The sequence below is a fragment of the Atractosteus spatula genome, chromosome 7 (assembly GCF_055471065.1).
Source record: "Atractosteus spatula isolate fAtrSpa1 chromosome 7, fAtrSpa1.hap1, whole genome shotgun sequence".
Lineage (NCBI taxonomy): Eukaryota > Metazoa > Chordata > Actinopteri > Semionotiformes > Lepisosteidae > Atractosteus > Atractosteus spatula.
Window position 1 is genome coordinate 9,220,007 of NC_142712.1, and position 26,779 is coordinate 9,246,785.

Here is a 26,779-nt window from a genome sequence, read left to right on the forward strand (position 1 = left end):
AACACCTTTGATTCCAGTCCCCTCTTTCCACCCTACCAATAGTGCAGTGCTCTCCGTTCCACCCTGGACTGCATTCACATTTTCCTTCCTTGCAAGTGCCGTGCTCACTGCAGCGAGGGTGACACGCCCTCTGATCACAGCCAGCACCCATCCACCCTTCATCACAGCGGCAGGTGCCCGAGACACATATGCCATGTCCACCACAGTCCGCTGCACAAATCTCTGTGGGAGAGACAGAGAAAGGGAGCAAGAGGGAGAGAGGGGACGGGAGAAGAAGAGGTGGGAAGAGGAGGGGAGGTAAGGAAAGACAAATTCAAGAGTTATTGTCAGGGAAAGTGGCCACGCTCCACTACCTTGTCCGATGGGTGAGTGAAAAGAAATTCCTGCACCTCATAACAGTAATCCTTTTTGACAATAAGAATCTAATAAGTAGATTACAAAGAAAAGGACACGGATTGTAAAGGCCTTAGCTGGCTGATCCCCTACTTGTTTCTTCCTTCTTTTGTAACTCCCCTCCTTTGTGCTGCTACGAAGGAAAAGAATAATAAAAAAGAATCCAATTGAGGTTCCATAAAGGAAGAGAAACGCATGTCAGATTTAATTAAAAACTGGTTAAGTGCATCGCTAATATCGCACAGCCTTCCTAAATGCGTGTTTCACTTAGATTATGAAACATTAGCTGATCTATCAAGAAGAAATAGCTTTTCGTCATTAAAACAATTCTAAAAACATCTGTTTTTAAGACATAAGCATGTTTGACATCTTTCTGCTAAGTTTGATTTCCATATGTGCTCTCTGACATTAAAGTAAATATAAAGCAGAAATCGGAACAATTACAAAATAAAACACAGCTTCAACAAGGACAGCCAACTGCTCTGGACTCTGGACTAAGTTTTCAAATACCCAGATAGAATAATCAATAACATCAGAGACACAATCATACCAAATTACAGTTCATGGTGAAAGAGGAAGTCAAACAAAGGGAAAGGTGCATTTTTATGCAGAAAGTTGAGGAGCAGTGTTGCATGAGAGACCACTGAGCTCCACAGCTGTCTGGGGCGATTCTAACAGGGAAAGGGCACAGAGGACTGACTTCGGACAATGTTGTTCTTTTGGAGTTTGCTTTGCTTTTTATCTCCTGAGCTAAAACGCCTAGAACCTCTCCATGAATCCTAAAAACCGACCTTGTGTGGCCACTGAAGCAATGCACACTGACCTCGCTTTTCTCAGAAAAAAATATAGCAGAAAAAACAAGACTAACAGATGTGACTCACAGCATTGAAAAACAGCAACTAGAAATGAGCTATACTGGAAGACAAATTGAAGTCTCAAGAGACATAAATTCACTTTTAATTTTGCATTTCTCTTCTTTGGTCTATTTTTCTATTTGTTAAGAGCTGATGTAAAATTTGAAATGTCAGCTAAAGATGTAGGACACTTTTATGCATTTATCTGTACTGTGATTATAATGTACTGTATATCCATCTTTGTCTTGGTTATTTAACTAGCCAGAGACCTGGAGATCCCAGCAGTACTGCGGTCTATTGAACTGATTTAAAAATGACTCAGCTATAGTTTACAGCTAAGCTTTTTCCTCGTTGTTGAAAATTAAATCAAGTAAGTAAAGGTCTTTTCTGTCATAGTTTATAATATGGTATTACCAGATCAGTGATTTAAAACCCTTAAACAACAATTACTCGGCCTTGGTAATTACTGAATAATGCTTTCTTGAATTATGCTAATGCCCTTAATTTCACATCATGTGACTTTTCAATTAGATGCTTCTGTACAGCATTTCATTGTGAGCTGCTTTAAGTAGTCTTGGAAACAACACACATTTTATTAGCATTAGCTGAACCATGCTCTGACTGCATTACACAGGGGAACTAAAGGCATTCCTTTTTTTTAATCTGTGAAAGCTTTTCTGTGCAAAATGTACACAACCAACACATGGCTTCATGTCTGCTCTGTCATTTTGCCTGGGTTTCAGTAGTGTTGGCCACTGTAAGATTCTTGTGCAACTGACACAGCACTGCGAATATCCATCTATCTACTAAATGTGTTGCAAGAGAGCCATAGCCTTATCCTGGCAAGCAATGGGCACAAGGCAGAATACACCCTGGACGGGACGCCAGTCCATCACAGGGCACACATAGACACTGATAGAGATATGCACACACTCCCAACGGGGCCAGTTTTCCCAGAAGCCAGTTAACCTACCAGTGTGTCTATAGAATGTGGGAGGAAACCAGAGCACTTGGCGACCACTCATAGCTGCACATACATTACATGAGTGTTGCAAATACAGGTCAATTCTTAACACTTACGCTTTAAATTTTAAAAATGCAAAATGCAAATTTACAGTATATCAGTTGCCATACACCTAAAATTGGTTTTGAAGCTCTTTTTGTTCTGCATCTTTTAAGGGCATTCTATCTGATAAAGATAAAGATGATTTTTTTCCTCTTCTTTAACTCTTTAACCTTTGTTTGCCTTCTTTATATGCCGCATGCCTTCTATTCACATGTTTATTTGCGTGCGGCAATCTATAACAAAGCAATAAATTGTTTCGAGTTTCTTTCTTTATTGGCAAATAAACTAGCACTCTTCCAGACACTTACAATTAAGTATTAAAGCAAGAAAATATTTTTTCTTTTTATAAAAGTATATCTCTTCTATTGATTTGTAGAATTTCCACAAAAAACATTCAAATTAATATTAGAAGCCCAACATCAAGAAAGCTCACTTTCTTTATATCAACTTTGTATCTACAGACCCAATTGCAAGTAAATAATAAGTGAAAAACAATTTAACATATATCTAAAATTTGCAATTTAAAACCTACAGAATGCACAAAACTGACACATTACTATTAACATTAACACTACTAATACTGCTCATACTACGAATACTCTAGTAACAGTAATTGTTTGGAAAACATCAAAAATACATTAATAATAAATCAATCCAAATATGCCAAAGCTCAGCGGACCATGACATAAAAAATATAAATTCATTTCATATAATTTAATAGGGTTCAGTATACGGCTACAAAATATATTTAGGTTACTACACAGCCTTCCACTGCTGTATTCACTGTTATTTGTCCTACACTGAGCTAAGTAAGCGTACAGCAGATGTCTGGAGTACTGTGCTGTGTGCTGCTATACACCCTTTTGGAGGAGAAGAGGAGCTGTATAAATGTTGAACCCTCTGGCAATTCCAGATGTAGTGCAGCTGTTCAGTTGACACTGAGCAACAGAAGGGTAGAGGCAAGACTGCAGGTTTCAGTTCCAGTTGGCTCCTCCTTTAGATCTCCCAACTACCTGGACAAGTGTTTTACTCTACCACACAAATTGCTTGGTTATAAATGAACATTACTGTGGGAAAGCAAATTTATTAATATACTTCCTTACTTGAGAACCTTACATGTATATTTAGAAAGCCATTTACTTTGATAAAAAACCCAGGATCACCTAATAGGTCAGTCAAAGCACAGCTGTTGTAATGTGATATTTAAAGCAATGGCAGCCAAGCCTTCCATTGGATAAAAGAAAATAGTTCACATCATCTTCTCACCTCCACTTCATTCTAAACAATCAAGCAGCAGTCTTCTTTTATGCTTCAGTATCTCAGAAAACAAGTTATTTTAGACAATTTAAAGAAATGAATACTCTGTTTTCCATTTCAGCTGACAAGGTTTAATTTTCATTTATGTTTCTTCTTTGGAGGCTGGATACCTGACTAATTTGCGATTCACTCATACGACAGAATGGCATGGATGCTATACAATCTTAAAATCTAATTTTGTGAAGCTAACACACTCGGAGAAATTCTGCTCCTGCTATAGTGAGACACAATCATGAGAACATGCTGAGTATGTATAGTAAGATGTCTCAACTAGAGAAAGGCTGAAGCTTTTACTCTGGATGACAGAAAGGTAAAATCTTAAATATAAATTTAAAAAAAGTGAATCTGCCTTCTCAGTTCCCAGGACACTATTCAGAAGCCTGCAAAAGACAGAAATCCAAGGCACATTGAAAATAAATAATATACTGTCACAGGATTCTTTGCAAAAGTCAGTTTTTGTGGTCTGAAGATTAACACACTTAACATTTTTTCCAGCAATTAATCAAATTCACAGAGAATTTTGGAAAATGAACTGTCAGAAGCAGTTTTCCTCAATAGCTTGAATGGTGTGAAATACTGGTCAGTTATAAACCAAGTCCTAACTAATTAACATGCTCATATAAACCCAAAGCTGGAGAAATAATGAGGAAAAATAAATGTGAAAAAATAAACATACTATGAGAACATCCTCCAAAAAACTGTAATGTTTAAGATCAGGATCCTTTTAAAAGTCTACTTTAGCGAATATTTTAAGGGCAGGTAGGCTGGATAATTCTCATGTTTTGAGCCCTTATTAATAGAGGTTTGGGTTTAAAACCTCTTCTGCCTTATTGGATGGTTCCACTAGAGTATGTCTGAGATATTTCCACTGAAAAAAGAGCTGCAGGTGGTATCTATTCAGCACCACCCACTAACACTAATTAAATACCCTTACTACTTTTAAAAAATCAGTTTTTCCCTCCTGGAATATTTTGTACCATTACTACACTATAAATTTGACTTTAATTCTACCTGGATGTGTCTTACTCCAAACTGCAACAACGTGCAACTTTAGGGAAAGGTCATTTAAAATCCAAGGATGGAGATCATTGATATATGTTGATTGCTAGCAATAGTTACGGCTCAATCACACCCACGCGAACAGTCTTTGTCTTTATGAAGAAAAAAAAAGATTTCTTTCAGTATAGATACTGTATTTATCTCTTGTAAAGTTTTCAGCTTGCTGGCTCCCTTATTATCTTAAACATCAGGCAATTAAATCACGCTGTGAACCAGATTTAACTTTAAATTAAAAATTGCTTTTAAGGCATCTGACATAAAGAATCAGAAGCATTTCATCAATAATAATACAGCTGGAAGCAGAAAGAAGTCACATCAATGTTGTGTATGACGACAGACAAGAAAGCATCTATTTTTCATTCAACACAGCACTACATGACTATCAGACTTTACAATAAAATGGAATGGAACAAAGAATAGGATCTACTTTAATGGAACTCCAATTTTAGATAATATAATTGTTTCATTTTTGAAGTTTTACTTTAATGTATTATATCTCCACAACACGAGAAACTCAGCATCTAAAGTGATTAACGTTCAGAGGAAACAAGCTCATGATTCCAATGCTAATATTATTTCGTCAGCATTCTAAAATTATCATTCTGCACTTGTGTCTCTTCACCGTGTACGAAATATAAACAAACATTACAAAATGTATTAATCTACACCCCTCTCCCCAAAACACAACTAAGTCTTCATTACTGGAACTGAAACCATGCCAAGACACCGCGGAGTAATAAAATCTTTGCATACTTTGGAATGGAAGTTTTTATTGTACTCTGTTGTCAGTGCATAATCTCACCTGTGGAGCAGTCATGTCCAGACCAGTTTGGATCACAGCTACAGGTTCCAGTTTCAGGGATGAAAGCTCCATGTCCTGAACACTGATCCATACAAGATGCCCGTGGATTCTCACAACTTGGTCCCCCCCATCCCACTGAGCAGTGACACTCTCCTCGGACACAAACCCCTCGTCCTGAACATGTAGGATCCAGACAGTCCACTGTAAAAAACAGAAAATACGGACATTGTTTAAGTTGAGTTGCCTATTCTCACTCAGCAAGATTGAGCCATTTGATCAGGATTCTGCTCCTTCTGATAAGGCCTGAATTGGACTGTATCCCTGTAGTAAGTGAAGGTTTCATGCTACAGCCGTAATTATGTGTGCTTAAAGAGTAAAATGAAAAAAAGAAACCGTGAAACAGTCAGGTACCCTTTTAAAAAAGATTTTCAGGTTTATTTAAAAGTGGGCTTTGTGTCTTCTACATTGGCTTATTTTAGTTTCAAGTCCCTCCACAGAAAAATCACCTACTGTAATTACATGTGGAAATACAAAAATGAAAATGAAACACAAAACTAAAAAAGAGACAAATCTGGAATATGCTGACAGTGATCTTGCAACTTTCCTTGATTAACTTGCTTTCTGGTAACATTAAGCTAAACTATAGTGAAGCACAATGGTAAGTTTAAGTAAGCATTCAGTTTATCTTGATTTTGAAATTGAAATCATCAATACAGTTGGAAAGTTGGAGTGCAAAATCAGTCTTTGTGTTCATCTCCTTTTTCACAGAGGCATGCATAATGGCCGCTCCATAAAGGGTCACCTAGAGACAACAGACATGTCATGACTAGGGCTGGACAGAAGATGACAGTAGATGGGAAACCAAAAACACAATACCTGTCCCATATGGCAAGCGAAAGATAGGATGACTTCGGACCTAGACACTGTGAACAGAGGGGCCAGGCCATGTCTATTACTCTTACGACGACACAAATAGGTATAAAGGCCGTTATAATAAGGCAAACAGGATCTTTCATCTCTTAGCAGATGGTTTGGGCTCAAGGAACAAAGATCACAGGCTAACTGACAAGAACTTCTCTCCTGGCAATTAATCATGCCTGCTGAAGGTCGCAGGAAAGAAAGGTAACAAAATTTAAAGGGCCCTCATCTGTACTCCCGCCCTCTCTTTATGGCTAATACTAGAACCAAAATAGAATAAAGGGGTATGCATGTCAGAAACCCCATTTATCATAATCTTGGGTCCATTTTTCATCTTGAAATGAGGGTCTTCAAGACCTGTCACAGACAAAGGCTACTTCAATCTCATCTCTACTTGCCTTATCCTTTTAGTGAGCTTGTAGCAAGAAGTCTGTGAAAGGATTAAAGTCCTGCTTTCTTCTTCGTAAATTTAGCTTATGGGAATTCAGACAACAAAAGAATACTTCTGTGTTGTTAATGGAAGCACCAGAACCTTGAAAAACAGGCTTTATTTGTAAAAACAAAAATGAAATAAAGCATTGCATTTAGGGTTGGTATTTGAAAATCAATGCATGTGATTGTCTTCCATGTCATTCTTGAGCTTATTTTTGTGAGACGAGATGTGCATTTACAAAATAGATATGCTCAATATTGCAAGAGAATGTCAAATATTGAAATATATTAATGACATTCAATTTTTCAAAAGACATTTATGTTGTGAATTGTTTTAGTGATTTATGTATCTATCTCTTTAGCTTCCAAAAATATTTAGTTTGATACATTTACCAAATGCACACATTTGTTTCAGTTTCCTCAAGCCATCTGTCATGGGTAAAAATAAAAATTAAATCAATATTTTAAAACTCAATACAGTTAAAAATGTTTCTTCAGGTTTTTACATTTTAAGTAACAGCCAATATGAGCTCTTTATGTATGATGAATTTAGACCATTCATACTTTTAATAGAAAGTGCATTTAGACATAGTTTTTAGAAATGTTCTGTGCATAGATTTGTTTTTTACTTTTGATTCACAAAGATCTGGATGTACTGGATGGTGCTTTGAAGAGCTCTGTTGAAAGTGTTAACTTCAATTTGGTTCCAGTGAAGCGACGGGCAGCTATCCCTTTTCAGAAACTGTAACATTAGGTGTGCTTGCCACTAATGTGATAAGTGGGCCTTCTTTTAAAAAGCACAGTACATTTAAGAATTTGCTCAAGTTCACTACTCAGCGGTGAAGCCACACATCTCTACTACTTCTCACTTAACACCTTCATTTAAGCATTCTCTCCAACGCCATCGAAAGAGGAGTTACAACCTATAAAAGAATTCTGTGAAAAAGTATATTTTCGGAGCAGTGCAGAGCAGGCAAGACTGGTACATGATATTCACTCATTACCTTCCTCACAGTTCTCGCCCTTGTAGCCTGGATTGCAGATGCACGTGCCTATGATACAGGTGCCATGGTTGCTGCAGGCTACATCAATGCACTGGTTGGTGGGCACATCACATTCTGCTCCTTTCCATCCACTGTGACACATGCAGCGTCCCTTTAGATACTGGCCATTGCCACTGCACAACACTGGGCATGACGCTTTGAAGAAGGAAAACACACATACGTGAACGGGACATACCGATGTCTGTAGGTTTGTGGTGTGAATTGCTCAAAGTCCACAAAATCAGGATAAATATTAGCAAGTAGACCAATCAATAACAATGCAGAAAGTATGTGAATGACATTTTAAATGGCAAAAAATTCCAACAAAAAGTAATTTCCAGACCTTTCATGCAGCTCGTTATTAGCAGAAACCAAAGTCAAATACAATGTAATTCTGTTTAAGGGATAACAGCTTGTATCATGATCTGTGCTTATCAACCTTCGTTGTTGCAAACATAATGAAGATGAGATTATTTTGTTACTTTAAATAGGCAACTCCATTATATATGAAAAGCGCAACAATCATTGCAATTTTAAGACTAAACACATTGAAAATTTGGAAAAAGATTTAATGTTAGTGTTTGCTGTGCTCAGTTTCTTATTGATTTGGATTTTTTATGGCACAAACAAACCTTGAAAACACAACCTCTTACAGCTTTCATAAATATTTTAGGTACATACTCTATAAGAAAATAACAGAAAATTGACACTCATGCGGAGACCTGATTAAAAAGTGTTGTATTATTTAAGAGTGTGAAGAATAACATAAATAACGAAATGGAATTAAGGAGCAAGCACAAAAAATTCATAACCATGTATTTCTGGATTGACTACCATATTGAAACATGGTGAGCTGTAAGGGAACAAATCAATGCTGCATTGATCATCAATAGAGGAACAGATGGCCTAGAAAAGACTAACGACCTAGCCAAAAAAGAGATATTATTAGCCTGCCCTGGCATCTTCTCCATGTGTTTCAATTAATATCTTTAAAAGAGTTTTGTGCCTGTCATTAGATATGACAGTATGACAATATGTTCCAAAGTAACAGGACATATAAAAGGTGCGTTCTGTGAGCTGTTCTATCTTAGTCTCCTTTAATTCAAAAGAAGCTGCCGAGTCTGATGCCCAAAACATAACAACAAAGAGGGACACAGAAAATATTTCATACTGCTGGGTATTGACCAATCCCAGAAAGCTTTTTCAAGTAAAAACAAGGGTTTCTCATTATCTATATTTTTCACTCTTGTGTATTACTTTCTTTCCTTTGTTCAGCATCGCAGGTGTGACCAAGCACTTCACCGTGAACCATGCTTGAGTGAGTCGCATTTTGGCCAGCCCAGTATTACACCGCAATATGTTTCATCTACTGATTGCTGTATATGGCAAATTATACTATATTATATATATATATATTATAAGAGGGCATATTATTCACATAAAACCAGACTAAATACCAATTCCATTCCCTTAATTCAAATCAAGTAAGGAAATAAATTTTACCTCTCCCACAGTCTGGTCCACGAAAACCAAGAAAACAATGACAGGTACCAGAAACACAATCTCCATTTCCATAGCAGTTGCTTGGACAATCGTCAATTGAATCTATTAAACAGCGAAAAACCAAGTTAAATACATTAATTTTGCTTATATTTTTAATATAAAATACCATAGCATTTTACTGTTTAAAAATGTGCATGCGTTTCAGTTTCAAGCTCTTTTTTCATTATTAACATGTTATTAAGTTACAATTCCATACATTTTTGTATAAAAAAATGAGAAAATTATAAGGATGAAAGTCATAAGCCTAGGGATTAGTATAGCAGGTTTGAGCCTCATAAGTCTATTGACAAACCTACTGCACATCTTTTTTCTTTACACTTCTGTAGTACCACAAAGGAACAACGGAAATACTGTATATCACAGGAGTAAGCGAAACGTCCCAATGTTATACTCAGCAGGCCAGCCATCGTGCCATCAGAATTAAATGGAAAACAAGTTTCACTCTCTTCCACTGCCTGCAGCTAGGCAGAGTGTATTGAACAAAGCAGCTCTTGTGTGAAACAAAGGCTAGTTATCTGAATTGGGCTGGTGCTTTCACATCCTCAAGACAGTTAATCATCACACAGGCTGCAGAAGAAAAAGTGATCATGTTGATGCAGGCACGGTCCAGTATTTCCAGTTCAAGCCATGGAGGGAGAGTGGGCAGCGTGGAGCTATCCCCAGATGTCTCAAACGAGATCAGTATTTCATCCAGACCTTGATGGCTTTGAAGCAGACCAACTAACTAGGAAGCCCAGCTTTTGCTCAAAGGCTGAATGGCTGGAGGGAACACAAGTTCAAAAGCAATAGAAGATTTTTTTCTCCCTGAAATACAATTACGCAGGAATTATTTATGAAGTGAACTCCATGGTACAAATTCGAGAGAAATGTATCCGAGCACAAACTTTCTTAACAATATACTGGGCTCTGTTTTAAAGCATGCACTAGGTACTGTACTACAGCATGGTTTGGTCTGCATACAAAGCCATCTCATCAAGTGTAGTTTTAACCAACTTATTTACAAATCACATTTTTTCAGTCTGGTATACAGTACATTGTAGTAGATGTGCTGAATGGCTTAGTCTAATTTACATTTTGTAACTAAAAATTGTCCTTTACATCTATTTAAGGTTAAAGATGAGACAAAATAAGAAAGTTTTTATTTGTATCTTTGGTCCATTTCTGTTAGGATGACACTAATAAGCATGATAAATGCATCTTGCAAAGATGACCTGGGGAACTGGGTGTATGAATTTGCACCAGAGAAATGACTGGCTGTGACAATGTTTACCAGCAAATCAAACATGCAAACCTGAAACACAAAGACGAAGGCTGTCAACTTTGCATAATCAGTGCTTACATCTGGTTGATGAAAAAAACAAAATGGCCAAAAGCATATCAATATCCAGCACAGTAGAAATCTCTATTAATCAAATGTCAAAAATGTCTTAAAATTACACTACAATACAAAAGCCCAGACCTAATCAATTGGGATCTTATTTTTAATGTGGACAGAATAATCAGAAAATGTTTTGGTATAATTACTGTAAATAATCCTTACACTTATATAGCACTTTTCTGTACACTCCATTCAAAGAGCTTTAAAGGTAATGGGGACTTATTCACCCCTCCACCACCACCAGTGTGCAGCCCCCACCTGGGTGACGCAATGGCAGCCAAAGTGAACCAGTACGTTCAACACACATCAGCCTTAGAAACCAGGCACAATCATTTCAGAAAGTTAATGTTGTATACCATGGTAAACCAGACTATAGTGTTGTAACGATTAGTTTAGCTGTGGTAAATGCATATAGTGGTATGGTGAAGTATGATAAACCACAGCCATGAATAATTGCATGGCCGTGACGACTGCAGGACAATGAGAGAACTAGAAAGCTTTTTGCAGTTAATAAGCGTACTTTTTTACACTTTAGAACTGTACCACTGCATATGAATGCATAGGTACTGTAAAATAAATTATAGTGGTCATTAAGTAAAAACAAAAAATGTTTAGAAAGCATTGGGACATCATATTTTCAACGTCAATTCCTCCAATATTTTATGTGTAATTGTTCTCTTTGCTAACCTCAATACAGCCAATAAATACAGTTAATAAATCTGATGCAATATAATGAATATCTAAAAAAGTAACTGCTACTGGCTTGTTCAAGGTAAGCTTTTCCCCCATTCTCTGCCTTTTCCTCTCCTTCATATGAAAAAGCAGCTCCTAACCTTTAAAGACAAAACAAAAACGTCCACCCTGAATGCTTTTCCTAGCCAGCAAACATGAATCAAACTTCATTTGAGAGCCTTCATCTGAAGCTATAAAGTGCTTGTGAAGATCTTAGGTGAACTCTGTTTTTCAACAGAGTGGTAGCCAGAGAAAGCAGCACCTCTGAAAGCTGGCTGGAGGCAAACAGCAGTGACTAAAAATCATTCTGCCCTGAAAACTGTTAAAGGTTGCCTGCGCTGGGAGGGTGCATGTGAAGGCACTGTTAGTGAGCAGCAGATGACTGAAGCAAAACACAGTCTGCTCCAGGGGAATTTACAGGAACAAGATCACCAGAACACACTTAGATGTGGATGAATTGTACCGGTGGAAAAAAAAATGACTAAAGAAGGTAAAGAGAAAGCCCATAACAGTGAAAAAGTAAGATGTGTTCTTTGTCTTTCATTTCAAGCTGTGCAAAAGGCATAAAAATAAGGAATGTGTGTAGCTGTTCAGAAACCTTGGTCGAGAAGAGGCAAATAAAGAAACAAAATGACTGAAATTAACAACAGAAATAAAAATGGTAGGAAGTTCAAATGAATCATGGCTTGACATGTGAGGCAATATTCAACAGCAGATAAGGTTTCAATATTCTAAACAATGTATTTGTTTGTCTTTTGTCTAAATTGTGTTTATGTTGCTGTATTTTATTGTAACATAAATTGCATTAAGTACTGTGTCCATGATTTCCAATGTGTCAGATGCATTCTATTGAAAATGACACAATTTTTTATGGTTATATTCCAAGAAACCCCCTAATGATACTGTGTGTGGTTAAAGTAGTTTGCAGCTGATATGGAACAGAAAAACATTAATGAATTTTCACATTTACATGAGCTTATCTTTAATAACTACAAATAATGTACTGAAATGTGCTAAATATCATGCTGTTTAACCAAATATTCAGTAACAAAAAATAACAAGCTTAGTTTTTTGCTATTGAAGGACATTGCTACAACGACCTATTTCCAAAAAGGGAAACATTTTCTTCTGCCTTTGCTCTAAGGTATACTGTGACCTAATCAGCCCTGTCCACAAGGCCAGAGGCAGCAGCTGTTGTTGAGCTCTGTCGCTGGATCTTTAAGACAGCCATCTCATTCGTGCAGTCTCTGGAATACTCAAGGCTTTTGGCTCATTTTTTGTTCAAAGATTTACAGTACACTCCTGTTCAGCAAAACTAACCTACATAAGGTACCTCTCTTCTATCCCGCTGAGGTGCTGAGCATTACAGTAAACAAGGTCCCCTGTTTCCACTCTCTTCTAATCATATATATTCTGAATCTCCCTCTATTGCTGACTTGATCTCAGTAGGGTAGCACTGTGCATTCTTTTCATCTTTGGTTGCTGGTTTTATTCCAATAAACGTGAGCGTGTTGGAACGTTTAAAAGTTACTATCAGTCAGCTGCTCAAGAGATCTGTGTCATGGATGGGCTCTGGCTATAGAACTTTCATTAAAGGAAGCAAAACAGAGAAAAAACACACAGTAAACATGCATTAAACGTCTAAGCTTGTCACCTCCCTTTAAAATGATACCATCAAAGCTATTTGTGAAAGCCCAAATAAAAGCCGGGAATAAAACGCATACGACCCCCCTCCTGAAAAAGAAACCTGGCATTTTAGTCTTAGAATTGTATCTTATACAACAAAAAGGACAGAAATCTGAATCTGTTGTGGGCTGATAGGTATAACTGTAGGAAACGAGATTTGTGAATGGAAAGTAAATGAAAATTGGATCAAATAATGACCTGAAACAACATTAGGGGCAGGCCACAATCACAGGCATTGAAATCGAGCCGCAACGTTCTACGCACATTATCAAAAGCCTGAAATCCCTGTAGTGCAAGACACCAAAGCTAATGACCACATTATATGTTCACAATGAGATAGACATATCCAAGTCACTGCTCTGTACCAGGGAGGTTAAAAACCATTGACCATTCCCGCCAACTTCTTGTGGTCCTTAGTTAACCTTCATTAGCAATCACATTTTTTAACTAAAAATGAAAAATGAGTAATGCTCTAGGAAAAAAAGTTAAAATCATAGTTGTGGAAAACCTCCTAGGAGACAGAAGTGATCTCCCAGGCAGATGGCAGGCCAAGTACCTCACCTATGGCAGTGGTAATGAAGGAGACCTGCTCTGCTTCTTTGCCATCATTGTAGACGGCCAGATGCCAGATGCCCGAGTCCATGTACTGGATGAATCCCGTGTCATGGTGGATGACGGGCACCAAGCTCCGGTGCTGGCCTGGGGGTCCTTCCAAGCCGCGCACATCTTGAGCTAACAGCCGCCTCCCATCCAGCAGCTCCACAAAGTCAAACTGAAGACACAGAAGATTGAAATTACCATGAGACAGTGCAGGTGGCAAGCCTTCATTTTTTAAGGGGCTTCTATCATGGGGAAGATTCTCCTTTGTATGCCAGGTGTGGTGGTATAGTTTTTTTTAAAAAGAGCCGCCCACTCTGTTCTGACAAATGGTAAGATGAGAGTATTCTCACTTAATAGTTTGCTAAATTTTAATCCTATGTCTGCATTGCAAATTGGTGTTCAGCAGCTCTTACAACTGGCAAAATTTGGGCCTGACCATGCACCAACATCACCTCGATTACCCACAGAATAGGCAGCTATGTGAAATTTTTTGACAGTTAATTTGCTATTAAACCAGATTTATAAAGTCTATTTTAAACTTGGTTTAAACCAGAAACAGTAACTCCATTGTTATTGATCAATAACTCTCTGTAATTCAAAGTAATAATTTCCAGATACATAAATCCTATATCTGACAAATCAGTGAAACAAAAAAGTCATACAACACTATTTTAAAGTAAAGTAATAACAAGTTTATTGTAAAGAAAGGAAACGTGAAGAATTTAAGGACAGTGAAAACAAATGTTAATATTTTCAGAATACTCCATTTAGAAATAAATTTAAAGAACAAATTTTCTCATTTGACTTTAAATCATCTCATAGAAAAGTCTCAATTTAATTTATCTATTGTGATGCCACTAGGGGCAGTGTACTGAATGGAAGGTACATTAGGAAGAGCGTCACAGACTTCAATAGGACTTCTGACTGCATTAAGATGGTGGAACAGACTTAGATACCATGATGTAAACTGCCACAAGGAACTTAAGAAGATAGAGGTGTGTTCTTACCAACAGGCCTATAAACCTCGAACCCAGGGAGAAACAGTGGGAAAGCGATTCATTGCTTACTGCACACAAACTACATTTGACAGTATTTGGCGATTACACAAATTTTCATTTGGAGAAAGAACATACAGAGAGCAGGTTGGAAGAAAGTGGATTATTGTATTAAAATTTTTATTTTTTACGAATAAAGATTTAATACAATTAAATCTTTATCATTATTAAAAAGTTTTTTATATTAAAAAACTAAATTTATTATTGTATTAAACTAAACTATAGCGAAGCACAAGAAAAAAAAGAGAAGAAGGGCAAAGTACTACAAAGAAATCCTAAAGAATTAAGTAAGAGACCTGTATATATCACTCTGTAAAAGAGACTGAAAGAGGCCAGGAAAAGTAGGAAGATAAAATGGCCTTAACAAGCACCCATAGCTTTTCTCTCTATTCAGAAAAAGGGAATGTAAATGTATACGAAGAAGAAAAGCAATAAAAGAAAGACTAGATACTAAGGCTGTTTACAGATTTTTTATCATTAAGAAGGCAAGATTGGAATTGTTCTGTAAAGAAAAATGACTAGATTTATTTTTCCAGCTTTGAGAAGAAAAGTATATTTCTAGTTTTTGAGAAAAGAAAATTATTTGTTTTCTACTATGTTGACAAGATGACTTTCTTCTTGTTTTGTGATACACATTTTTTATCAGTGTAGACCAGCTTCTCTGATCTGGGGATTACTTTTACCCCTGATAGAAGGAAGTGACTTTTTTTTTCAGTATAATTTGCCTAAGGTGTGTTCTTGTCTCGAGTCTGCCTACTTTTAACCCAACAGGTTACCGCACCCCCCCCATGGCATCAAAAGTGTAGAAAACAACTTTGTTTTCAGAGTACTAAAAAAAAATTCAAAAACATCAATTGATTTAAAAAAAATTCTTGGTTATGGAAAAGTATTTCAAAACATGGTTTAAACTACTGACTGTAATTATGTTAGTCATTCCGTTTCTTTTTCTAGTGAAGGTATACAACTTCTAATTTATAATTTAAAAATACAGATTTGCGTGAAAAGAATTTTATGGATTTTCAGAATGATCAGAGTACATGCAAAATTAACTTCGCTGCATGGAAATCTGAGATAAAAAATAATATAAAAGGACAAAAACAATTGTTTTACTTCTAAATTGTAAGCATGCAGATAAGCACAAGCACAATTATTTTTAGATTAATTGTTTAATGTCTGAATGGAGAATTCTGTATTTTTACAAAAGCCGCAATTTACAATTCTAAAAACTTAGAAAGAACTATGTTTTATGTTCTTACGTACATGTGATTTTAGTCAAGTCACTGAAAAGGTGTACGTAGTAATCTTACATTCTTTTCAACTTCTGCAGTCTGTCGTCTTCTGCTCGGAAAACTCTTTCATTTTTGCCTACTAGATCGAATGCCTTGTAAGGCATCTCCTGCCACACTTCAAAACTTTTAGCAGTTCTCAGTTACCTGTGTGTGAGAGGGAGGCAGGCCTCTTCTTCCATAAATTCCCACCAAAGCATCTTTTCCCAATGACACGTTGAATTTGAGGTACATGGGGTGATCGACGAACACCTGGGATCGCCAGAAAATTCCAGGGGGGATCTTCTGCGTGACCTTTCTCCCAATGTCAATCTCTCCCATGTCTATAAAGCTGTCTTCTGGGAGCATACCATCAGGTTTAACTGTAACAGAAGAATGTGTGAATTAGTAGTAATTGGTTAATTAACTGTGAATTAACATAATTAATTAATAACGAAACATTTGTGATCCAGTTGTGGGGATTTTCAATAGCCATACGGTATAAAGGAAACAGTCGGTTATTAGTGTGGTATACATATGCATTATAAACTTTTTCTCAGATACAAAATCACACTGGATTACCCAAGCCTGGAATGTAAAATAATATAATCTAGTGATATTTAGAATATCAGAAAACTTCTGCAATTCACTACTTTTACAAAATTAAGGCACCTCTGTAGTTTTTTTTTCTTTTGATCTTGTCTTTTCAAATATCTGCTCTGGAGTATTTTTTTTCCTCTTTCCTTCTTTGTCTCTAGAATTTTTTTTGTTGCCATGATGAATGGATGGGTAGATTTTGTAGCAATAATATAGCTGGTCAAACACCACAACACAACCAAACGATGCAAATGGCCACTGTCTGCTAGACAGACAATGCTTGGTGGCTTTGGAACTCATGGGAATAAACAGATACTGAATACTGTATTACTAGACATGTCTAAATACATATATGTGTTTTTGTGCCAGTCATTGAAAATTGGATTATACTGGTTTAAAGCTGATTTATAAAGTGTCCAGGATAATAAATACCCAAAAAATAAAAATGTTCATTTGAAATGTGTGTTTAATTCAACTTTTTAAGCCATACTTAATATGTTCGGTATTTTCTGAGGTATTGCCTTTACCAATAAGGTGCCATTACTTTATTTCAAAGATTTCTGAAGGCTACCAGCAAATATCAATAATAATAAGGCATAGTAGCAAGTTCCATATGCTTAAAAATCTCTCGAACTCATTGAAACTGCATGGAAATGCCAACATCTGCTTGCCAATGAAGTAGAGCCAAATTTAAATGTGATTTCTATTAAACTAGACATCCACAAAACAGAACCCATGGGATTTAGGAAACAGAATGGCATAAAACTACACAAACTACAGCAGATGGTAGGAAGTCTCTCTCCTGTCCAATAGTTAATTATTTAGGATGTGCAACACCTGAAAAAAGACACCCTGCACACCTACCATTTACAGAAGCCCGAGAAACCAAATTCTCAATCAATGCACATTCTAGATATGACAGATTACTCAAATATTCACAGGGATATTTCTGTTTTATAACTAAGCTGCAAATGAGCAATTAGTGTTTTGAGGTTAATGCTGCAAATGTCATTTATCTTGAGTTAAAAGCTTTTAAAGTTCCAAAAGAAATTCACAGATCTTGAAATTACATCTTGTCTGTAATTCAGCACAGATAATTAAATATTTGGCATGTCTCTTCAGCTAAAGTTTTAATACCAAATGTAATACAAAACTAATAATAACCAACCCAATTTAGAAGGAATTGACATTTAAACCTGGAGCGAGCAGTTCTTTAATATATTACAAATGTACTGAAATTAAATAATCCATATCTGCAATACATATCGGTTGATCTATCAAGCAAGGTTTGGACAAAACATCAACCTATGTTGGACAGCTATTTTAGGACACCTACAGGTAAAATCGTCTTGAAAGGCTATATAAAAGTATAAAGATTTAAGTTTATATTAAGTTTAAGTTTATATTTAAGTTTTTTATTACCTATACAGATTTTTATAGTGTCTTTTTATAGATTTTTATAGTGTCTATATACTGTCGCAATTACTGCAACCACCCTGTAACCTGATCTGAGTAAAGAAATGGGAGACCTCTAAGGAACTAAGTGTCATTATTCCCTCTGGACAAGAATTTTTAAATAAATTTAGTGTCCCAATATTGTGACAATGATGTCCTGGCTACTTGGTCATTAAAGATCTCTGTGCTATACTTTGGAAGTATATGAAGAGGTCCCATACTATAAATAAAATACTCAGGGATCCTTTAGAATGAAAAGTTATATATAAATGCGAAGAATTATCATCATTTTAAAGAATACCAAAATTCCCAAATGAGAACATTCAGCCTAATTTCCACCCAAACAACTTGACCTCCACAACGTAATGATTATTGAAATAATGTAACCTCGACTGTAATGTCTAGTTAACAGACACATCTGAAGTGCAAACGTGAATGTGTGCGCATATACACAGTCTGTTGACCCACACACAGTTTCACATATAAATGTGTGGGTTGAAATAAATTGATTTGCTGTATTTTGCTTGACAAAGCTATACTATATGGCAGAATTAGAAAGCCATAGTTATTGATTTCCCTTCAACTGCTGCTGCCATTCACAAAGACCTGCCTCAGGAGGCTTTCCTTTTCTATCACCAATGTTTACAAAAAACTTTGACGGTCTGGTATCTCAAACACCCAACTCTGGGATTAATCTATATGATAAGTGGGGGATCTGATTTTGCACCTTTGTCCACTTCCTGAGGCAATTAAGATGACCAAATTGAGACCATTTGTTAAAGACTGGGATTGAGCAAACTTTTATGCTGTATAACCTTCAATACCATGGGGATAGTGCCAAACTGTTGTATCCTTTCTTCTGTTGCCAGTAAAGAGCCCAAATTAAGAGATGAAAGGAATGCTTCTCTTTAGATGGGGACAGAGAAACTAATCCCCTTCCAGCCTTTGGTTGCAGAATCCCCAAAGCTGCCTGTGCTTCCTTCCAGGAACAGATCATATTATTCCACTCACAGTCACTGTCATGACTTCTCATTGGATTACAATGCAGATTGCCATGGGCTGCTGGAATCAGTCTCAGTTCCAAATCGGATGAGAGATTAAGCACTCCAGTTTGTTCTTTCTGAGAGAACTAAATCAGCATAGCCCCTTTAACTTCTGATTCTCCAATTACTATTTTTCTTTAAAATATACTGTATGGAAATACTGGATTATTACTTGTTTATTGAGTCTGGATGGTATTGGCTAAATTCCCTTTTCACAGAGATAAGGTTTCCATAAAAATGAATGGTCAGTATAGTACTTTGGTGTCATTAACTGTTAGAAGTTTCTTTTCTTTTCTTTGGTGGAAAAATAATATTTTCTAATCATACTTTACTGAAGAAAGAATTGGGCACTTTCTTTTGGAAGAGAACTGTATATTGGAACAGTATCAAGTATCAGTATCAAGAATAAACTCCATGGAAGTGATTATATAAAACAATAAAATACTATTTCAGTTACCAGTCTCAACAACATAAAGTGCAGTAGCACATACCTGGTGATAAATCTACTACCACTTTGCAGTTAAAGACATTCATCATTAATAGATATCTATTTCCTGCATGTGTAACTTAAACATAAGAAATTACTTCAATTAGCACATTATACATTCCCTTGTGCACATGAGTACACAAGCACATGCAAAAAAATCTGAATGAAAATGGACTGAAAAGAATACAAAGCAATAAATACTTTAAAACAAAAAGCTTCAAACAAATTAGCTCACGTTTGTGCATTCTTCAATACAAAAAATATATAATTGGCTTTCTGAAAGGCTAAAATTATAATAAGGTTGGCATCTGGTTATTCAGATTATGTCTTTGGAGAGGATAAGGGGGACATTACATTACAATACATGCTTAAAGTTAGGCTAAACATCCAGACATTCCACACTCCTTACCATCATCTGGGCTTTTGCCTTTTCTGTCAGGCAGCTCTAAGCCTGTGTTTCCCAGGGGTGGCTGTGCCATATCTGTAGGCACTGGCAGGCTGCTATCACTGTCTTCTCCAAGCTGAAACATCTGCCTCTGCATGGGTTGCAGGTGCCAATTTAGGCCAAACAGGTGCATGGCTGAAACACAAATAGAATATAACAGTGAAAAACCATGCAGTCTATAATGGGTGTTTATCCAGGACATAATGAACTTTTGCATTGAAAAGTTTAGGGGTGAATAGATTAAGGGGAATAAACGCATACGGACAGAAATACAGATCTGAATTATGTACGACAGAATGGAATTATTACAGAATTGAACTCAATTTACCAAATACTTGCACGTTATCCTTAGGTAACGTTTGCTGAAATAGTACGAAATGTTGTATAGAAGCACTGAAGCCCAGGATAGAATTAGGCTCCAGGTTGAACTTGTTGATTTTTTTAGACCAAGGTACCAAAATAGAGTAACGTCAACTAAATTGTACTGTAAAGTGAAGTAAACTAAAGGAACATTTAAAAAACATGCATATGCATAAACATCAAACAAAGCTAACCTTAAAAGCTTAGATGCTGACACAAGAGAAGGGGCTTGTTTTAGGTCAAAGGGGTCATCTTCACAACCCCACAACTGTCCATCCAGTTGCTTTTAAACTATGGATGCTAAACTCTAAGGGCTCCTGAACACAAAAGTATTTTGCCCTAAAGCAAAACTTTTGTTCTAATCACTGTTACCTGACTAATTCACACCACAGCTGGGAAGATAAGGAAATCATATAGTCAGCAGGAAACAAAAAAGAATGAATGCTAAAGACAGAAAAAGACACAAAGATATTTCACAAGGTCAACAAAAGAAATGCCCTTTGGGACAGATTGATGGAGTGCGGGACACAGTGGGGGAAGGGGTAACCATGATAGATCGCTAAGAAGAAAAGAGAAAAGACGAGCTTAGTGAAGCATAAGCTGCCCTCAAAACACTACAGTCAGCGGAAAGCCCAGAAACACATTACAGCTCTTTTATTGGTTTGTTGGTTCTCCCTGGCGTTCTAATAAATAACCAGGCAAATCAATTATGATGTGTGAAATTAGTGCCTAGATAAAAAGACGAGGTAAGGTGATGTGTTTGTCTCTGTGTCCAGAAAATGCAATATTTATTCATATATTAAGATTTATGTCAAAGAAGAGGAGATCAACTGCAGAAATTACCCTGTACTCTTTTAAAACCAACCCTAAAAATGTTTCCTGGTAATTCAGTAGCTGAATTCCTTTTTTCATTCCAACTATATAGAGATAGCCATAGCCAACTGAGTTCAAATTGGTCATCTTTGCATGGCTGAACTGCTTACAACATACTATTCCTTGGAATGATATATCCAGTTTCAGAAAAAAACTAACTAAGTAACTAAATAAGTATTTTTCTCATGTGGAGGTGCTTAGAAATATGCCATCAGCCATCTTTTAGGACTTTAAACATCAAATATCCATCCATCCATCCATTTTCTAACTGCTTTATCCAATACAGGTTGTGGGGAAACCGGAGCCTTTTCCAGCAAGCAAGCTAGATGTAATAACCTAGATGTGATACCAGTCCACCTCAGGCCACACGCAGACACTAACACACACGCACGCACGCACGCACGCACACCAAAGCCAATTAATCAGTATGTCTCTGGACTGCTGGGGGAAAGTCATGTGAACATGGAAAGAACCTACAAACTCCACCCCAGAAACTGAACCCAGGGCCCTACAACTGAAAGGCAGTAATTCTAACAACTATGCCACAGCACTGCACAACTTTAAATATGAAAAGTTACAAATACAATAATAGAAGCTTATTGTGAGAGTAATCTAACCTAAGTTTTAAGCTAATCTTGAGAGTATGGGTTACTGAGAATTTAAACACAATCTTTAAACTCTATACCATTTTCCCTATTATAATATGTTCCATTCATAGTCTCAAGAATTTAACTGAATGTACAGTAAAACATGATCAACTTAAATACATAATTTAATAATTAAGTTTCATTTAAATTAACTTAACTTTGTCCATGTTACTTTTATCTGCAAAGTATTATTCCTTTTTGTAAGATATAAAAATGGACTTTGGAAAAAGAGGTTGAGCTCTGGCATGAAACGCTGGATGTTGAAAGAGTTGATAAGGCATACTATTTTATAGAGCTGTCAAATTATTACTGTGCAGATAAAAGTATTTCTTTTTTAAACTTTAATCTTGGGAGCTCCAAGTGACATTTTGGCAAGCCAAACATGTGACGGATTTGTAACAGTGGATTCCTTTCAACATTTCTACATTGGATTTGAAGTCCATACAATGCTAGGCTCTGTTAAATTGCTGAAATTCTCAATAACTCAATTATAAAAATCAACAGTATCAAACTGACAGTTAGTCTCAATCCTATAGAAGTACTGTATGTGTATACAATAGTTAGACCATGTAAGAGTATTTTTAAATAAAGACATGAATGATCAGAGGATAAAAAAAGAATTAGAAAAATGCAACATTTTAAACTTGCATCACTTTATAAAATAAGAATTTTCTAAGATTTTTATAAAAATAAGAAGGCGATATAATGGCTTTACCTGAGATTAAATAAAAGGAGTCTTTACTCAGCCCTACTGAATACAATATTTATCCTATTTGTTACATGTTGGTTAGTCAGTTAAAGAACCTTAACAATCAACATTTACTGTATCTGTAAATGTTGAAACCTTTAACTGTTAGCATCTCAATGCCCAGTTAAAAACAATGTTTTGATGGGCTCAGACGTGTTTTGATAAATAACATTAGTGTGTTCTCCACTGAATAACTTATCTTTAATTACATGTGTCCTTGTTCGTGACAATATTTTATTCCCTGACCCCAATACTACTGAATATCTGACTAGAAATTATGAGACCCTTCAAACAGTTGCAACACATAATGAAAGTAATTTCCTACAGCTAAGCAAATCAATAGCCATTTTGAAGATTCTTAGGAATGCACCCTCCATCTGATTCTATGGATTCTACATAGAAAGTGAATAGTGAGTCTTGCTGGCCTGGTGGAATGGGACCTAGTCTTGGGTTTAACTCCAGTTTGTCTGTGGAGAATCATTTAGTACCTTTTTTAATGTTCTTCTGAGTAAACCTCCCAAACAAACATAACTACCAACAGCAGGATGGTGTTTATGAGAATAAAAAAATACAACAATAAAAATTTCCATTTAGTCAAATACCTTGTACATGTATAACAAAACTTCAGAACAGTTTGAAAATATCTTTTGAAAAGTTAAACGCATTCAATGAGAGATTGATCGGTTGGTTTTCAAATGTTGTCATGTTGTTGGCTTTGGTGGAAATGGTCTCTTGTAGTTTTACATCAGGCGGAAGAGCAGACAGCAGGAGTACATATATACTGGTTGAACAATTGCCAAAAAGGAAGAAAAAGAAATGGGCAGAGTTTTCCAAGTAATCACTCTGCTGCACAGCCCAATCCTGGCCTAACTGCCTCATGATACTCTATGCCTCTGCCAGAAATTTGCCTGTGAAGTATTTCACTCAAGAAAAAAACATTTTTGAAAGTTGCTGCCATCAATCTTAGAACAAAAAAAATTAGGACTAGATAAAGAAATGTGTTTTAAATTCAGGTAAAGACTACAGTCTTCAGTGAAGATGATAAATGAATGTGTGTGCTGACCTTCTTAACAACCCTTTTCTTTAGCCTAATCTAATTCGGTGCCCTTGCGCTATTTTTCTCCTGTTAGTTTACAAGACACCTCATGGAATCTGAATATTAGGTTGGCTAAATATTATATATGTCTACACAAAAAACTAAATGCAAATTCACCTCTTTACAGAAAACAGGAATTAGAAAGCATGTCTTATGGTTGTTCTTATTTCAGCTGAAAAATATATTGGGCATAGTTTAAATCCAAAAACAAACTAAACAACATCTAATGGAAAACAAATCCTCTTAAGTCTATTAAACCATAGCCTTGGCTTTACAAACCATTAATTTTGCTTATCTGCCAGTAGTTAGACTCCACATATTTGCAAACATATGGCTAATTAATACCTCTTAGTCACTTGAATGGATGAGCAGTGAGGGTGGCATTTTTCAGTTCCTCATACACCTAACTGCACCTACACCTTCCCAATGAGCTAATCTGTTAACAAAGGTAGACAAATCCACTATAAACATACAGAACGTTAACATTTCTACCAATCACAATTTCTTGTCCTGTCAATTTTTACCAAAATGGTATGATATTTATTCAGTTATCACATTTACTGATAAAGCAGATGGGTTTTCAGACTGAAAATACTAAGAAAAAAGTATGTTCTTCAAGGGAATAATAATTTAAGAAGCACATCTGCTCCTTTAAACCCAAGTGACCTTGAAAGAGGTTGTTTTTTGCTTTAGATATTTAATATGCAAAATGCATTCTTATAAAGTATTTTATATCCCAATTGATATTTTTGGATAGATTTGCTCATAAAACACACATGGAAGTATATACTCATTTTATAAAAAAAAACATGTTATGTTTTATTGGTTTCCAGTGCGACTCTGACAATGGCATAACAAATTGTTTTTCCAGAAAGTGCATCCTAAAAAATTGTCCACCTCCTACACCACAAATTACATTGTTTACATTGTACATTTAGTGGAACATCAAAATAGTGCTGTGCTGAGGATATGAAAGCAAGAAATCCTGTTTTATGTATGTATAAACCCTGGATGAAGCACATAATTCTTAGTGTTAAATTTCCCATATACGGAATCCCAGCAGGACATACTGTATAAAAGCAGCTATGTCATACAGTTATTATGCTGAGCACGATGCAGGCAGCTTAGCGGACAGTAGTGTGTGCTGTCCAGGCCACAAGGTGTTTTGTAACCCCAACTTTGGCTTTCAATTGTTCAAGATCCTTTGATGCAAAACGTCATCAACAGTGTACATTTTAAACTGTTCTACACATGCTATGAATTCTGTAATCCAACAACAATTTCTTGCACTGCTGGACAGCTTTAGGTTACACTTTTAAATTTGAAGATGCTTTTAGTCAATATGTTTTTTTTAATTTGTAAGGCAGAGAACTCCTGCAAAAGGAAAAGAAAAAGCAAAGGCCGTTTATTTAAAAGGACAGTTCAGTTTTAACACAATCTTAATATAAGTTGCTGTAATTCTCATAAAAACAGCCATTCATATTTTCTTAGCACAATGAGCTTCAAGTTTTCAGCTTCCAAATCAGCTGGGCTTTGTAATCTAAATGAGACCAAGCTGCTTTAATTGCAACTATACTGTAATCCAGGCAAATTCATCAGTGGCTCTCTGCACAACACACTCATCTCAGCCAGTTGATTATGAATATTTTTCCAAAGAAGAAAAATCTGTAAAGACTATTCAAGACTTTCTCAATGTCTTTCATTTAGTATAACATTGCAGAACTAAATTCCAGTATAATTGGTTAACAAAATGGTTTCTCACAAAGACCAGAGCTATTTTTTTATTTTGTAATGGTTATCTCTCAGAAATTTCAGCATGATTTTATGATTCTCAGTGTCAAAACTGGCTATAGCTAATTTTTCTAAGGTTGCATTCTTAAGAAAATAATGAGTTTGTAAGGTTGTATCAAAAAATTTAGTCCATCTTATACTGGACTCTAAGGGGTAATACAGTAAATCTTTCCTTTCATGCCTGTACATCTGAAGTGTGACAAGACATGTCTAATGAAACATCCTTTATTTTTCATGCTTGTTAGTTCACTGAGGAGCTGTGGTGACGTCTTTTGAGACATCAAACTCGACATTTTTTGTCAAAAAATGACATAGCACTTCGTCAGCAGTGACTACGCAGTAATGCGAAAAACTTTTTTAAAAAGTACAGCACTTCTGAAATTTGCCACAACAATCCCACTGAATGCTGACGCTATTTCATTTGACTGTTACAACATCAAGTAACAGTCATTACTGTAATGTGAACTTGTGCAAAGCAGTACAATGGACGTTTTAAGAGGACAGATTCAAACCTTTCACTAAGTAGTACAAACAACAGTATTATTTTTACTCTTCAGAAGTTTATTAATTTTATATTTCTAAGACGCTGACTTTAAACTGCAATAATATCTTGTTCATAGCCTGTGCTGAGGACAGTTAAAGTGTTTTCAGGTTCAAACTTATCTTATAAAGAAGAACAGATGCTTAATTCTGTAAGGAGAGAGCCACCACTGGGAAGACTCACATTTTTATGTCTGAAATTTGATACGGCTAAAAATGAACCTATTTTATAAAGCTTCAGAACAGAAACGAATTTGGCGAATCAAAACACTTACGAGCATCAAATGAGTTCATTAGTCAGCCCAGCCAGAGTTTCCAATTATGTTACTCAATAATTAATTGAACTCAAAATTAAATATATTTTTTCATCACCGTTTAATTAAAGATGGCCCTTCTTTCTGATTCAAAATCCAGTTCTTGTGGTGAGGTTGAGTTTTGAATGTGTTTACTTCAGGCGCAAGGGGAGATCATCTGAATTTTAATAATTAATATTTTTAAGAAGTAATTACTCTTTGTAATTAAGCTGTCTCAGCT

General features: G+C 36.0%; 1 protein-coding gene across 4 annotated transcripts in view; it reads right to left on the minus strand.

The window, feature by feature from the left end:
• Positions 1-26,779, minus strand: part of tenm4 (teneurin transmembrane protein 4) — a 157,547-nt gene that overhangs the window by 76,702 nt on the left and 54,066 nt on the right. For all 4 annotated transcript variants that reach the window (XM_088921983.1, XM_088921982.1, XM_088921981.1 and 1 more), the window contains 7 exons: positions 20,155-20,325; positions 16,332-16,546; positions 13,805-14,015; positions 9,388-9,489; positions 7,846-8,040; positions 5,492-5,692; positions 37-222 (listed from right to left, as the gene is read on the minus strand). In XM_088921983.1, the coding sequence (XP_088778109.1) occupies positions 37-222; positions 5,492-5,692; positions 7,846-8,040; positions 9,388-9,489; positions 13,805-14,015; positions 16,332-16,546; positions 20,155-20,325 (1,281 nt within the window). The remainder of the gene's footprint in view (positions 1-36; positions 223-5,491; positions 5,693-7,845; positions 8,041-9,387; positions 9,490-13,804; positions 14,016-16,331; positions 16,547-20,154; positions 20,326-26,779) is intronic.